This window comes from Plodia interpunctella, chromosome 19 (genome assembly GCF_027563975.2).
Source record: "Plodia interpunctella isolate USDA-ARS_2022_Savannah chromosome 19, ilPloInte3.2, whole genome shotgun sequence".
Lineage (NCBI taxonomy): Eukaryota > Metazoa > Arthropoda > Insecta > Lepidoptera > Pyralidae > Plodia > Plodia interpunctella.
Window position 1 is genome coordinate 302,443 of NC_071312.1, and position 15,054 is coordinate 317,496.

At 36.1% G+C, this 15,054-nt stretch overlaps 1 protein-coding gene across 1 annotated transcript in view; it reads left to right on the forward strand.

Annotated features, from left to right (window-relative positions):
* Window positions 1–15,054, forward strand: part of LOC128678469 (dystrophin, isoforms A/C/F/G/H-like) — a 455,052-nt gene that overhangs the window by 166,204 nt on the left and 273,794 nt on the right. Inside the window, exons 66-68 of the mRNA XM_053760046.2 lie at window positions 4,684–4,895; window positions 6,103–6,257; window positions 6,749–6,890. Coding sequence (XP_053616021.1) covers window positions 4,684–4,895; window positions 6,103–6,257; window positions 6,749–6,890 — 509 coding nt within the window. The remainder of the gene's footprint in view (window positions 1–4,683; window positions 4,896–6,102; window positions 6,258–6,748; window positions 6,891–15,054) is intronic.

Sequence of the window (15,054 nt, forward strand, 5' to 3'; positions counted from 1 at the left end):
AAATATACGTTAACAAACATTTTTAAGTCTGATGAGCATCTCCTGTATAGGCATCGTACAGTTAAATTTCTCTAATAATTTTGACTTCTTACCAAAAAGTTGATCGGCCACGCGAACGAAATCGCGGGCATCAGCTAGTTAAACATAAAAGAAAATAACTTTTTGATTAAGCGACATTTGGCTGAACTCGTCAAGATTGCCATAATCAAAAACTCTATTTAATTAACTCGAATCACAAAGACGCGAATAGCAAGCTTTGATCTCTTGGAGCTTTAAGGAAATACTTTTGAGGAGCTTTTTATACCTTTTTTTATGTAACTTTTGCCTAATTCATGTTGATGAAAATGGTTGTTCTAGCTAAGGTATATTATTATTCCTTTTTAAATCTTTTATGTTAGTTACTGTGAGGTTGTCAGAATAAACGAGTACTACGCACTTTAAATATATATTTAGTTAACATGCATTAAATATATTGCAAATACTATAAGCTATGCTTATGCTATAGCTATGGTTTTACACATGTACTCGTATTAAAGTGTAAAAATTGTAATATTCATATATTTTATATTATATATATATATATTGTTATTTTGTCTCCGAGTTCTTGATCCTACCTATATCTGTTGGTTTCTCTATATAGAACTAAATAGTTTATGTATGTATTACATTTTATTTTCAGCTGAAATTACTGGCTTTCCTGTGTCTAAAACCAGCGCCCAGTTTTTACATCTGAGGTGCCTAATGAAAGGTCCGTTAAAACATATATACGTACTAATTATTTAAAAATATGTATATTCTATTTCTGATTAACAAAATTTTAAACTATAATGTATATTTTTTAACTATTATCAACTTTACTGTTAACTAACTTAAATGAATACTACTCGCAAAACATAATAAAGAGTGAACTTAAAATTTAATGCATACAATTTTTAACTAATATAACTTGATTTATTTTATATTGAATTGTCTATGGATCTATGTTTATTTTAACACACTAAAATAAGGCTAACAATAATATTAAAAGCCAAGCTTTTGTGTAAACTTGATTGTCAGGGAACAATTGTTTAGGATCTGAGAGAGAAGGGCTTTAGGGCCTAAACAATTATTTTGTACGATTCGATCGAGGCCAAACCCATAATCCGTCGGTTTAATTCACATATACTGTCATACCATCATTACCTATATCGTAGATCGGTTTCATCTCTTGTTATCTCACACATGTATTAAAATATTCTTCTGAACTGGCGACAAATAAATTGGTTCACATCTAAAAAAAATATATAACAAGTGAGACTATATTTGTACACCTTTATAAGGTAAGGTATGTTGAGTTCTAAGTTATTTCATTTGTGTATGTCAATTTACTCGTGTTTGTAAAAAATATCTTTATAAAGGAACAGGAAAACTGAAAGACGGAATCTTGTACGGAAATTTCTTTTGCAACATTTTAAACCGCAGATACATTTAGAAACCTTGGCCACTCTATTACAGCAGTTAATGCGGGTTTATTGACGGTGCAGCTTAAACCGGTTTGAACTTGTTTAAAACTACGCGCTCCGCAAAAGTGATTCAATTTTCCGACCCTTTTCCTTTTGACCACGGCCCGTTAGTGGACGTGACTAGCTTTATTTATTTCATTTGATTTATATTTACACTTGTACAGTGGAAAGCATATCAAGTCACACAATTAAAAAAAATCCATTATAAAATAGACTATTTTTGTCGCTAAACAGCAGTGCTTGTATCGTAGTAGCCCCAAGCCATCGCGGGTATGCCATGATTGTATCGGCGTCCATATGCTGTTTGCCTGTTTGGTAGTTAAATTGAATCATCCCATTCTTTCTCTTATAACTTTCTACTCCCACCTATATTCGTCTCCTCGATTCGTCTTAAAGGACTCTAGTTCTAAACAAACATTTTCAAGTATAAATTCATTTAAATGAGTTGTGAACAAGTATTTCGATAAGGTATTTGTAATTCATGGAATAAAAATTATGTTTTTATCTAGGCTGTTCAATGTAATGTGGAACACATTTTTAAACTTGTCCGAAAACACGACCGTGCATCTGTGCTGTGTCTACAGTACAGCTAACACTTACTGTTGTGTGTGTGTTCTGCCGGTGTTCTGTGAGCAGTAATGTTAAAGGACCGTGCAGTAAATGGCCTGCACGGTGTCGTATGGAATTGTAACGTCTACGTGTACACGTGCGTTAAAATTTCATGCAATTTTCAAAATCCATTCGGTGTGCACGGACCTTATATTTTTTCCATCGACGTTGAGCCGTGAGCAGAGTATTGCATGTTGCGTTGCGTTCCTCGTCATGTATGTATATTATGCATGTGTATATATCTTCCGTCCCACGCCTTATGAATGTAACATATTTACGATACATTTCCTATTCATAAGGTGCTTTCGTGAGATTTGTTCGAACATCGGTCGCGAGTCGCAATATTGTAGGTTCATAAATCCTTATACACTTGTATTTTGATAAGATTTTCTATCACTAACGGCACTGTATTATTTTAGCTTTTGGGCTTGGACTTGTGGCGTGTGCTTCCGCCCTAGAATATCGCCCCATATCCTTCCGTGGATGTCGTACAAGGCGACTAAGAGACACACAGCCTAGGCAGTTTTCCTTTCCTTGTGAATGCTATTGTTGCCTAGGAAGAGGGTTGACGTCAGGCAGGTGACCTGTTCTAAAATCACATCCGAATCTTCAAAACTTCATTTTTTTTTACTCAGACTTCGGGCTTCGCGGCTTCACATCCCCGGGCTCTACCCGGGATGATGCAGAGATGAGAGAGAGAATAAAAACTCGAATTAAAAATGTGACTTCTCATCTATTCTTCTACCGTAATTATTGTTCATCATGTTTAATAAAAATAGTAAATGAAGATTTTGCTAAAAAGAATCCCTGCACAGCTACTGCGGGATTCCTAATATACTATACGAAACCCAATCATTATGAAGTCCCTTTGCGTTTCAAACTACAGGATCTTGCAAAGCAAATATTTCGGGTACAAGCAAACCATGGTAGCCTCAGGGGTTTCAGATGGGAGCCCTGTCAAGAACAATGGGACACACTCAGAGAATTCGCTGAACAATTTTATACTATTATTATCTTTGGCTTGGGTTCCACTACAGCTGCGAACGGAATTCATTTTGGGATGAAATGAAAAGTATACTATACTCTATTTTTAACCCCCGACGCAAAAAGTTATTGTTAAAAAGTTTATAAGTTTAACGTGTCTGTCTGTGCCCTCGTAGCTCCTAAACTATTTTTCGTTTATTCCTTTTGAGTCATAGATAATTTTATGCCAATTGTTCTTAGTCATGTTTCATGAAAATCGGTTGAGCCGTTCAATAGTTGTAGCGAAATGAATATTGAAAGTCGGGGGTTTTTTAATTTGTCTAACAAATAAATTTGTATTTATTAACTAGCGAACCATCCCAGCTTCGGACTGGGGTAAACCATAACAAATTATACACCTAAATGTTCCTCCTAATTCACTCGTATCTATTATGAAATGCCGTATCAGAACCCGTGCCGTAGTTTTAAAGTTCTAAGCATACAGATAGAGGAATAGGCAGCGGGAAGCCATTTTGTTTACTTTGTTCCCAGTTACTTTGCGAATAAATGCTCGGTTACTCTTTTTTGTCTAGTATATGGATGTTGTGTGTGTGTGTGTGTGCTCGGCACACATCCATAGCAAGATAAAAAACATAACCCGAGAAATATTACTAACGTTGGATATTTATAGAAATCATAAGAATTATAATAAAGTTGTTAAAGAATACTTTATAAAGTACGTATAAAGTTAAACGAGTTTCAAAGAACTCTTTTATTAGCTCTGAGCAGTATAATGACTTCGTGCTAACAACTAGTGACATTTCAGCCCGGTTTTCCTTGTTGTTTATCCAACAAAACAGGGCATGTTTTTTATGTAATTTCTGTACAATTTCAAATAACATTGTAAAGTAAGTAACCGGGAAAACGATCAAATGAAAGAGAAAGCGCGTATGTTTCATATGTTTTGTCGTGAGTGTCGGCGGTTTTAGTGTAGCTTCCGTATGTATGGTTAAATATCTTTTCAGTAAATAGGTGTTTTTTAACTTAGCAAAACTCGCAGCACCTACACCTACATCAAAATGTCGGAACACAAGTCGGATTTGGGAACTTTATAATTCATCCTTTCCGTTTATGTTTATTTTGACATAATCTCAACGGATTAACCTTTAATCTGCTTCACACGCTGTTAAACCGTGTTACGTCAGGTATATAATATCATTACACGATTCAGGAGGTATTTGATGGTAAATGAAATTTGTTTATACTGAAAATTCGGAAGCTTTTGTCACTGAAAGAATTCATTTTCATTGTAATCAATTTTTAACAAACGTTTATGGCACAAATTCTCGAGGGAATTCCCCTCTAGGGTAAATAAAAATTAAATTTGCAAATGAGAAATTAATGAGTTAAAACTTGTTTTTACCTTTCAAACAAAATTGTAGCTAAATCTTGGGATACTCATGGAAGTTATATGAGCAGTCGGGGGCAATTATACCTGATTCTTTAACTTTCTTTAAGAATAATATATTAAATATTTGGAATCATAATATAATGAAATACAATTTACAAGTCGTTTATACAAAATCTAACCTGCACCTCTTATTTCCAGTAACCGCCCTCCGCGAGCACTGGGATGAAGCCAACGCGCGCGTCCTCCAACGCAAGGCTCAACTCGACGCGATGCTCGGCGACTCTCAGCGTTACGAGGCTCGACGACGCGACGCTGACGCGTGGCTCTCCCGCATGGAGGCGCGACTGGCAAGCATGACGCCGCCCGGACACACCGCCGACGTGCTTGAGATGCAGCTACGCGAACAGAAGGTATATAACTTTTTAGTCTAGCGATACGAGGCTCGACAAACACGACGCTGAGGCGTGGCTCTACCGCGTTGACGCGCAGCTGTACTATAATATTATATAATACTTTATATACAAGACTGTATATAATTGAAGAAATCTAATATAGTTTCGAGTAGAAGAGACGCTATACAAAGTAATCAGTTGAGCCGAGTTAGCTTGGTGTAACTCAATGGTCAACATTTGAGAGGCCAATATACCTGCATCGATTGCCGGTTTGTTTCCGAAGCCGTTAAACATCAGAGCCCAAGATCTTTTTACTTTCTCGCCTCCACTTCGCTATATTATTTACGCCATCTCTTGGGGTAAAAAATAAGCAACTTTCTTTAATTACCCTTTTTTCTAGATGGTCTTGCTCCAGAACCTACACTTACAAGTATTACGTGCTTATACCTTACCACTGATACATTCCAGAATGAGCGTCATTCCAGCACCCAGATTGCCCTCGTGATCGCTATCTGTCAATACAAATGGTCCAGTTTCCCGTAACGTGTGCCCTGTCCCATAAATCTCTTTAATTGGGGACAGCCGTCCGTTGTTCGCACATATTTGTGGACATTCTATCGCCGACATCCGACAAATATCGGATTTGCTTTACAGATTGCGTGATAAATAGTTTAAATTATATCCTGCAACTCAGTCAAATCCTGGACTTATATACGAAATATATTTTGTATAATATTGTTTTTTTCTTCATTTTGCTTTTTAAAAATTGTAAAGTTATTATACGTGAATTAAATTGATATAATTTAATCCCTCGCGTCGATAGTCGGACAGCGGATAACAATTGTTTATGCTTTGTAACCGGATTCTGTATGATATTGATATTATCACAAAATTTATCTAACTGCAATTGTAGGTCCATATATCAACAAATGTATACATCAGCGGGTCATGGCGGATGGCCCTTAAGAGCCATGCCCCATTGATCGCGTTAACGTCCGACGTCCGATGACGGATCAACGTAGAAATTGTATTCAGAAGTTTCTACGTACATCCAGGCATGTTAAAGTCAAGATCTATGGAAAACAAGAAAACTATGGAGCATAACGGAGCTGCAATGTAATGCGTTGTCGCAGCGGAGCGCGTAGTAATGGAACATGGCTCTAACTCCTATTGTTTGCTTTATGAAACGCCTAATACCGAAACTGACTAAATTATATTATTCCAGTCCTTCCACGCTGAAGTACATCAGTACAAACATCAGATCGAGCTGTTTGGCCAGCTGACACAACGCCTCATAGCGGTCTACCGCAATGATGACACGACCCGAATCAAAAGATCCACTGAAGCTATCAACCATCGCTATAATGAGCTTAATAACAGGTGAGTAAGGTTCAATTTTCAATTGCTATTATGTTGTGCTGCCATCTACTGCAAATGTAATATAAGCTTCCGAAGCGTTGACAAGTTACAATATGATAAGTACAAGGCAGTACAATATGGTTGAATTTTCAATAGCTGAGATGCTGTAATGAAGTTGAAACAACGCCATCTGTTTTGAAATAACGCCAACCACCAAAAGCATTACACAATGTGATAGATTTAATAGCTAAACCAAATGTTTTGGAGAAATATTTTTTCTGCTTTTGATCATGTGTCATATAAACTTATAATTACTTACTATACATACATAACATAGGTACAAAATTTCAAAATGTTTTATTAAAATAACAAATTGAACAAGGGTGATAACTTTTTCTAAAACACATTGTTTTTATTTTGCCGTCCTAGAAGTCCTATAGGATCATTTCTGAAACCAAAAGAATATTTATCACATGCTTTATTCACTATTTAAACATTAAATTCCCCTACAGTATCGTGGCCCGAGGCAAGGCCCTGCACTCCGCGGTGTCTTCTCTCCAGAACTTCGACCGCTCGCTGGAGAAGTTCGTGGCTTGGCTGAGCGAGGCTGAGTCGATGCTGGACGCGGCTGAACGCGACCCTCAACTTCTCAAGGTCAGTGTTCGAACCCTATAGTCATGGGACCGTAAAATTAAATACATAGCGCTCATTTTCATTTATACAAATTACATAAAAAAAAGATAAGATTAGGTTGAGCTGTATGTTAGAATTTATAAAGTACTATATATTGTAACTTTTTGAAATAAATTTCATATTTTCGTACCGCATGTACCAACCAAGTAACGGCATGGCAAAATAAATACTTCATCTCTCGTATTGAAGATGGCGCTAGTATCAATAAGTTTTAGTACCGCCACCCTCAAAAAGATGGCGTTAAAACGGCAATGAAATACTACTGCAACCCTAACAGAGATGGCCCTGCAGAAGCAATAAGAAATTCAACAACCCTCCTGGAGGTGTCGCTAAAAATTAAATATGTCCTTTGCCGTAGAGGGCGCGTTTTCACTTCATTTTTCCAACGACATCTTTGTAAATATGGTTGAAGCATTTCGCGTTGATTGTGTTGTAAAGAGTATAGCATATTGCTGGAAATAAAAGCAAACCCGAGCCAAAATAATGGTACATATGACTGAAAATTTAGATGGCATTCTCTCCCTCATTTGAACGTTTTCCCGGTTTCTTCCCCAGCCGTTGAGCATTGGAGCCTAAGGTCCGCTTTGCTACTTTTTTGTCTCTACTTAGAACTCTTTTTGGCATCCTTATTGGCACATTTTCGACATCAAGCCAGCAGACACTTGCCTCTTCTGCCAGGGCCAGGTTGGAGCGACATAGCTAGACATTTGTTCCGGCAGGCGGTGGGCTCCTGGAGTTGGTATACTATAAAATTTTCAATCTATGTGAACCGGCCCTTGAGTCTCGCTACTGTTGACTCTGTCTATCTCGTAAGGGATGAAGACGTGAGACCGTATTTATAATAAGAAAAGTTTGGGAACGTTCTCACATTTTCACACTAACCAAAGCAATTTCGTATCAAAAGAAATAGAAAATATGTTGGGCAAAGCTAATTTCCTCCCTTTTAAATCCCCCAATATCTTAAATCATGATGGATGGCGTTCCCGGCGTTATTGCACTAGCCCCGCGCCCGGCTCCGCTCGGGTCGGCGGGAACTGGGATTGATGGATTGGACTAGTTGTTTTGTATCGATGTTTTTTTACAATATTTTGTCGTGATTTTTAAGATATAATTGTATACGTATATAATTGTTATTATCAACAATTTTGCATGCATAGGGTATGCTTTTCAATGGCCCATGTTTTATAAAAAAGTAATAATGCGTCTTATGAAAATATATTAAAAAGCATGCACTTGTACGATTGTGTCTTTTATTGTCTTCTTAACATTCTATTAGGGAATATTGTCCAATCGCATCGCATCACCTCGTCGCCACCTTTGTCCATTTAAATTTATCAAGTTCTGCTTACAATTATCAAACCTTGTATTATCCATTGTATTAAAAGAAAAATGAGATGAAAAAAAAATCTGAAATCGAGCGAGAATTCAATTATTTTCGAAATTACTTAAAAAGCATGTGTGACATGTATGACAAATCCATTTATGTGACCTGAACTATGAATTTATGTCAATATATTTAAAAGAACAAATAGTTATCAGCATAGCACGGCGACAATATCCTGCCTAATCCCGTAATCCTCCGGGATCCAACACGGTCAGTAATTGATGGCTTCAGTGCAGTGTTGTAGTGGGATATACAAGACATGTACACAGTCTGCTTTGCAGACGAAGCCAGGCGCAGTAACGTGTTATGTTTATTAAGGTGGGCACGTAGTATGTTACAATATTTGTCTCATCTTCGCGTGTTCCATTCGGAACTGTGACGCCCCAAAGTTCCGGTTCGCGCAAAAAATAACCATTAAATTTTGTAGACCCAAGTCTACATCTCCAAATATATAATGATATACATAACAATTTAAAGCCAACATATTTCTTTCACATTCATATTACATCCAAGGGCCACATTTGGAGCGAGCATCTTGCGTCTCGCTCATTAACCTGGCTTATTAAAATTTGGGAAATATTTCATCCCGGCTCAAAGAATATGTAAATAAAGCTTATAGGTACGGAATTTTATTACAAAATAACAAAAAGCTAGAATAGGCATAGCTAGAACCTTTTTATAGTTTGATTCAGATGACTCTAATATTGTTATTCATATTCAATGCTGATCTGCTGTCAATTTAAATTCATCTTCCCAGGTCTTGTGCTGCTCACCTTGCCTTCGTTTGCCATAATAATATAAATTTTATTACTTATAATAAAAATAAATAAATGTTATAAATCTATGGCAGGGAACAGAGAATGGAAAACACTTCATTGACGAGAACCTTCTTACATGTCATGAACAATTAAATAATCTAAATTAAACCTTACAAAATAACTTATAAATCAAAAAATATCTAGGGAAGGCAAGGTGTCTCCATAAAATTATCCGTTACTCATTTTGTTTTGAAAAAAAAAAGCCTGTCTAAATAAATACTTGTCGTGACACTTCTACGTTTTATATATTGCACATTTCCTCCGTATTCTCAGCTCGGTATGCATTACTCAAAATGAAAGAAGTTTAGCAACAACGGCCGGCTAAAGTATTTGTGAAATGCCTCAAAATGTTAAAATGATTCTCGGACAAACTCTAAAGCTGAAACTATACGAGGGCGCTCCCTATTACAAATTAATTTTGTCGGAAATTTTGTACACTTTGGGTAGATTTTGTATATATTTTTTACGCCTGAGCCATGATGGACTTTGCCGGGCTTTTGAATAACCGTTTTTGCACAATCAACTGCAATGCGGGCGTTTCCTGACGAATTCGTTAAAGGACGGTATTTTTACACGAATGCTCAAAAAAAGGAGTGTTGTGTTTTTAGGGTTCGTGTTTGTATGTTTGCGAGTTGCTTTATTCCACCGTAATTCTTAAACGCCTTGCCAAATAAGGATGAGACCTATCATTTGATTCCTTGCACTACCCCAGGCCGAAATGACGGCAGTCGTGTTTTTTAAAATTGTTGTTTAATTTTTTTGTAAAGTACATATTGATAAATTGATTTATTTCTCTTTACAGGTAAGTTTTTGAATAAATATATCAAGTTTCAAGAACCTGCATTTTAAGGTAAGTAACAAAAATCAGTTTTACAGATCATCTGCTCCCCAGGCAACAAAATAAGATTTGTTATACAATGTTTTTCATTCTTTCGACAAAAACAAAATAGTTAACTTAAATGAAGAACGTTTTAATATTGCATAAAATATACAATAATGAAAATGAAACGCGGCCATAAAGATCGTGGCACACTGGGTCATGCATAATGCACGCGCGCACGCACGGATTTCTTGTCAAATATTAATATCGGCCCGGACACACCTGCAACGCCGCTTATTACGTTTTTTGGGGTTTTTATTTGGTGTGGTGTATTTGTTTATGAAATATGTGATTTATTGTCCTATTTTTATAGAGGTTTTGAAAATAATTAGTTAACTTCAACATTTCCTTTGACTAGTTGTGGTTGATAGATGATTTCAGTTTGAACAAATTATAATCATTTTTGTCTTCCATGAACAAAATAAAAATGGCCGTGTGTTACTTCTGTCAACGGATCAACGCAGAATTTTATGGTGCGTCGACGTATGTCAATGGAAACTTATATGTAAAAAGAAAGATTGATCTGAAAACTTTGTTATAAACCAACCTAATAATCTGCGACAGAAGTTTAATTAATGTTTTATGAAAAACATATGCTTTATACACAAGTATTTACATATTTAACATTGTAAACTCCTCCGTTCCCGTTACGTTTAGTTAATGCGTATATGGTTACATTATAATTATTAGAGTGTGGCATCGTTTACCGTAATGTTACGTTAATCCGTCTAGGATACGTTACTGTTTACGTATCATGTGTATTATAGTTACATTCACTTCGTGAACGAATATTAATGATTGATTCATTGATTTCAAAGCTTCGAAATACTGACACACGAAAGATTTAAGTTTTAGTTTAATAGACATGGACACCATAGACAACACACAACGGCCCGCACTAAGCACTAAGCTTGTATCGCGGAGGACCTACACATCCAGAACTTTGTGGTCACACGCACAAATATTAACCAGCGCGCGCGCGCTGGCAGTCGAACGGCTCCACCAGATACCCTTTTAATGTCCCAGTGTAGGACAAAGGCGCCTCTCTCGTTCCTCCAACACGTTCAATGTTGAGCCTCGTTGCGCCATCCTATAGGTATGTTTGAAATATAAAAATCACAAGCATTTTGAAAACCTTTCTTCTCCGCTTGTCTTGGCACACGAAATAGCATCAAGGACCCGTCAAGTCAAAAACATCTCCAGTACGAAAATAATTAAAGGGTGCCGCACAAAAGGCTGCGGCGCGCACGTTGACTTCCAAAAACTGGACGTGTTACTCTGAAAAATTGTGTTCAAAATTATTTGCAGACTAGGATTCCATTTTTTTATATAGTTCTATTTATTTTAACTCAAGATCACTGTTATTTAGATTCTTTCATAATGCTTCTGTATGGAAGTTGTTGTATGGAGTAGTTACGGCGTGAGAATCAAAAATAAATTAATAATTCTATAAAGTATCAAAGAAACATTGCTCTATTTAAGGATGCCTGAGATCGGGTAGTTATATAAATATTGAGAATTGCGAGATTACGAAACTTTGAAGTCAAAACATTTACTTAGAAATTGTACCTCAACAAGAACCTTTGGCGGTAGAAACTACTACAACAGTGTCAGTCGTTGTCACGCCTATAGTGATACATTGAATTTTTTCAAGTAAAATAATAAAATACGTTGAATAGGATATAACACTTGGTTTGGAGCTAGACTGTTTCTATACAAGGCGACGGCAGTAAAACGCGATAATATCGAACGTAGCGCCCTGTACCTCCGTTCCGATTCAGTGCGCAGTGGCCGGAAAACTTACAATTTATTGCGATCCGAATCAGAAGTCTGAATGAGTTGCCATTCCACCAACCTGGGAGAATACATGAGATGAACAATGTCTTATCTCTTTCTTCTATATTCTCAGATGACAAGAATACGTGGGATCACATTCACCGTTCGTGTAGCTCATAGATATTATTACTTTTATCAACGCGATTAATTACGTTAAAATCTATTACAACACATGTCTTAGGCACAAAGTTAATTATAACGAGGACTTGATTCGTAATCTCTATATTAGTGGTATCCTTCCCCACTAGTGCGCCAAGGAGTCTTGTTTTAATTTCTATTCGTTGTTTTCAAATTAAAAAAAATATTATTCAACTTAGGATGATATAAAACTAAGTCTACTGCCGATTTCCAAAGCGCAGGTGAAGAAGAAACGGCGCAACAAACTTCACCGCAGCCTTTTCTTTAAAGATGTCAATTATCTAATATGGATCTGTGTGATTTGTCCTAATATATTTATTTATTTATCTAATAAGTTTAAAGTTTAAATGTCTTAGTAATATACTTATGTTGAAATTGATTTTACTCGAGGATGAATTCTATCGACGCAATTCGAAAATTGACCCTTCAATTCAACCAGCGCCAGAGTTTTGTCAGTCGAGAAAGTAATGACGTGTTTCGACATAGATTGATCAGATTGATTACGACTCTCAATGGCAACATACTAGCACTGAGTTGGCAACTTTCACTAGATTAGGGTTTGGGTAAAGGATTCTTGGAAATTGTGCTAAATGTTCTATCTAAATGCTCCCGCTATATCAGAGGTTAGTTTGAGATAAGTAATTCGAAGTTTGTTAAGAGATAACCAATTATGTTTTGATTGGAGTGATCAAACGGTACTGTATTAATAGTAGCTATGTCCCGCTTCTCAAAATCTAGTTAAGACACTTACAATCATACCTACAGAAATTCAAACTTTCGCATTTTTATCACATTATCGAATTTTATTGTACTCTTATATTATTCACTAATTTTTGCTTGCGCCTTCGTCAATATTAATTTTCAAGGAAACAATGATTTTTTAACTTTTTAGTTGAGTTATTATTTTTTGGGATAATACTAGTTTCCGTAATATTATAATATTACGGATAAAGTAGAATTTAGAATAGCACCTTGGACATTTTCCGAAACATCGCACAGCATCGGCACAGCTTTATATAATGTTATGAGTTATGTTCTGCAATACTTTAGACGTCATAATTTCTGTAGCTCATTTTCATTTCAATAGAAATAAAACAAATGAACATAATAAACATTAAAACGAATGCTACCAAAGAAAATGTAAACGCTCCACATAACATCCGAGTTTACGAGCGAAACGCAAGATGTTCTCCCGTCTCTTTCCCATTTTCAATGGCCACTTAGCCCACTTGCCTTCTGGGGGGGTAACAGTAATTTATAATTCAGTTAATTATCACATCAAAGGAGTCTTCGTCAAAGGAAAGGGGTCGTGCCTAATTCAATGATGACTTTTTGCGAATTACACGCAGGTGAGCGGAGAAGAAGATGAAATATTTTTATGGTGCCTGAGTTTGATGAAAAGTATGCTTACTTTCTGTGCTTTGGTATACAATTTACATCAATAATGTGGTAGGAGGATTACGAATTATTTTTTTTTTAATTTGGATTGTTTTGGCCCTGTTATTTACTGTGTACGTCGCAGGTATACATAGCTAAAAATTTGTAAATGTATTTATCTTATATAAGTTTATTTTTATTACAAATTAGTGAACTGACTGTGTAACAACTCTTAAAGTAATCCTTGATTGTTCCATGTAACTACGAGCTTAATCCTTAATACTTGCGCTTTAAACTTGTAGAATAGAACAATTAGCCGGTACTGGGTGCAACACAATACGAGCTAACGAGCTGTTAATGCACGCATTTCATCCCTTTTTGCTGACGGTACTTTAAACTGTTTCAGCTGTAAATAATTGTTGTTTTATAAAGTGTATTACATGAATAAAAAATAAATATTATTTCACAAATATAATTATTTTAGAGCGTTTGGGCATTGAATAATCTACTTCTTCTCCGTCCACACCTTCTCCCAGTTTTTATGGTGTCGGGTCTCTTCGTACAATTGAGCCAGAGATGTCTACTCCGAGTTGGTTATGGAATTCTGTGGATTGCTCGCTATCTGAATCTCTTTTCTTATATTGCTTAGCAACGTGGCTGTTAACAAAAAAACAATGTTGTATGTAGAAAAATTCTATCATTTTATTCCAAGAAGAGAAATTAACAGGACATTTTTCAGATAGGCGATGAGCTACCAAGCTGTCATAATTTTCACACACAGATTCTTAATTACATCAACAAGCTCCACTAACCAGCTAAACGTAGCCATCGAGATCCGCGACTCTTAGTTTCGCCTGCCCTGCAATCTTAATCCTAACTAATATTATAAATGCGAAAGGAAATGTGTTCACGCTGTATCTGCTCAACCAATCTTCTTGAAATTTTGTATACACGTAGTTTGAAGTATGAAGAACGAAATAGGATAAGTATCATCCCGGAAAAACAAAAGTTCCCTTGGCAAAAGCTACTAGTGTACAAATTGCTAAAAACTCCACAGCACACTAAGTGAATTAACATTGGACAAAAATAAAGAACGAAAATACAACGTTCCAACTGTATTGTTGCAGAAAATAATCAGCTAGCAATTTTACAAGTCGCTCGTGTTCTTGCCACAGACAAAAAATATAGAGCTGCGGTTTGGCCGATAGCGGAGATGATAAACAAGAACAGATTGCCGTTCGCGTTGGCGTCTCTTGGCTCTGTCTATCCCGTGGGGGCCACTTGTGATAAACTAATTGTAGATTATTTTTTTGTTTGCACAGTTTCCAGCAAAATATACTTAATATAAGAAATATGAAATATATTGTTTCCTATTCATAAGAAATATTTATAGGGCTGTTCTTCACTCGTTCGTTTTCGTCTCATTCAAAGTCACACTCCAACTGGATTGTGACGGTTGAATGATAAAACCACAATAACGAGTTCATCTCTAGTTTTAAATAATGAAAAATATTTTATCTTTACTGTAATAAAAAAAAGTAAAAATAAATTTTCATTCGAACTCAAACCGCGTCTCAAAAAGCTTAGCACAAGACAAATTGATGTCGAATTGGATAGAGTGATCTATAAAACAATTGCAAACTTTCACAGGTGCAACCTATAACCCTCGTCGGAAAGAAGGGGTGTTAATAG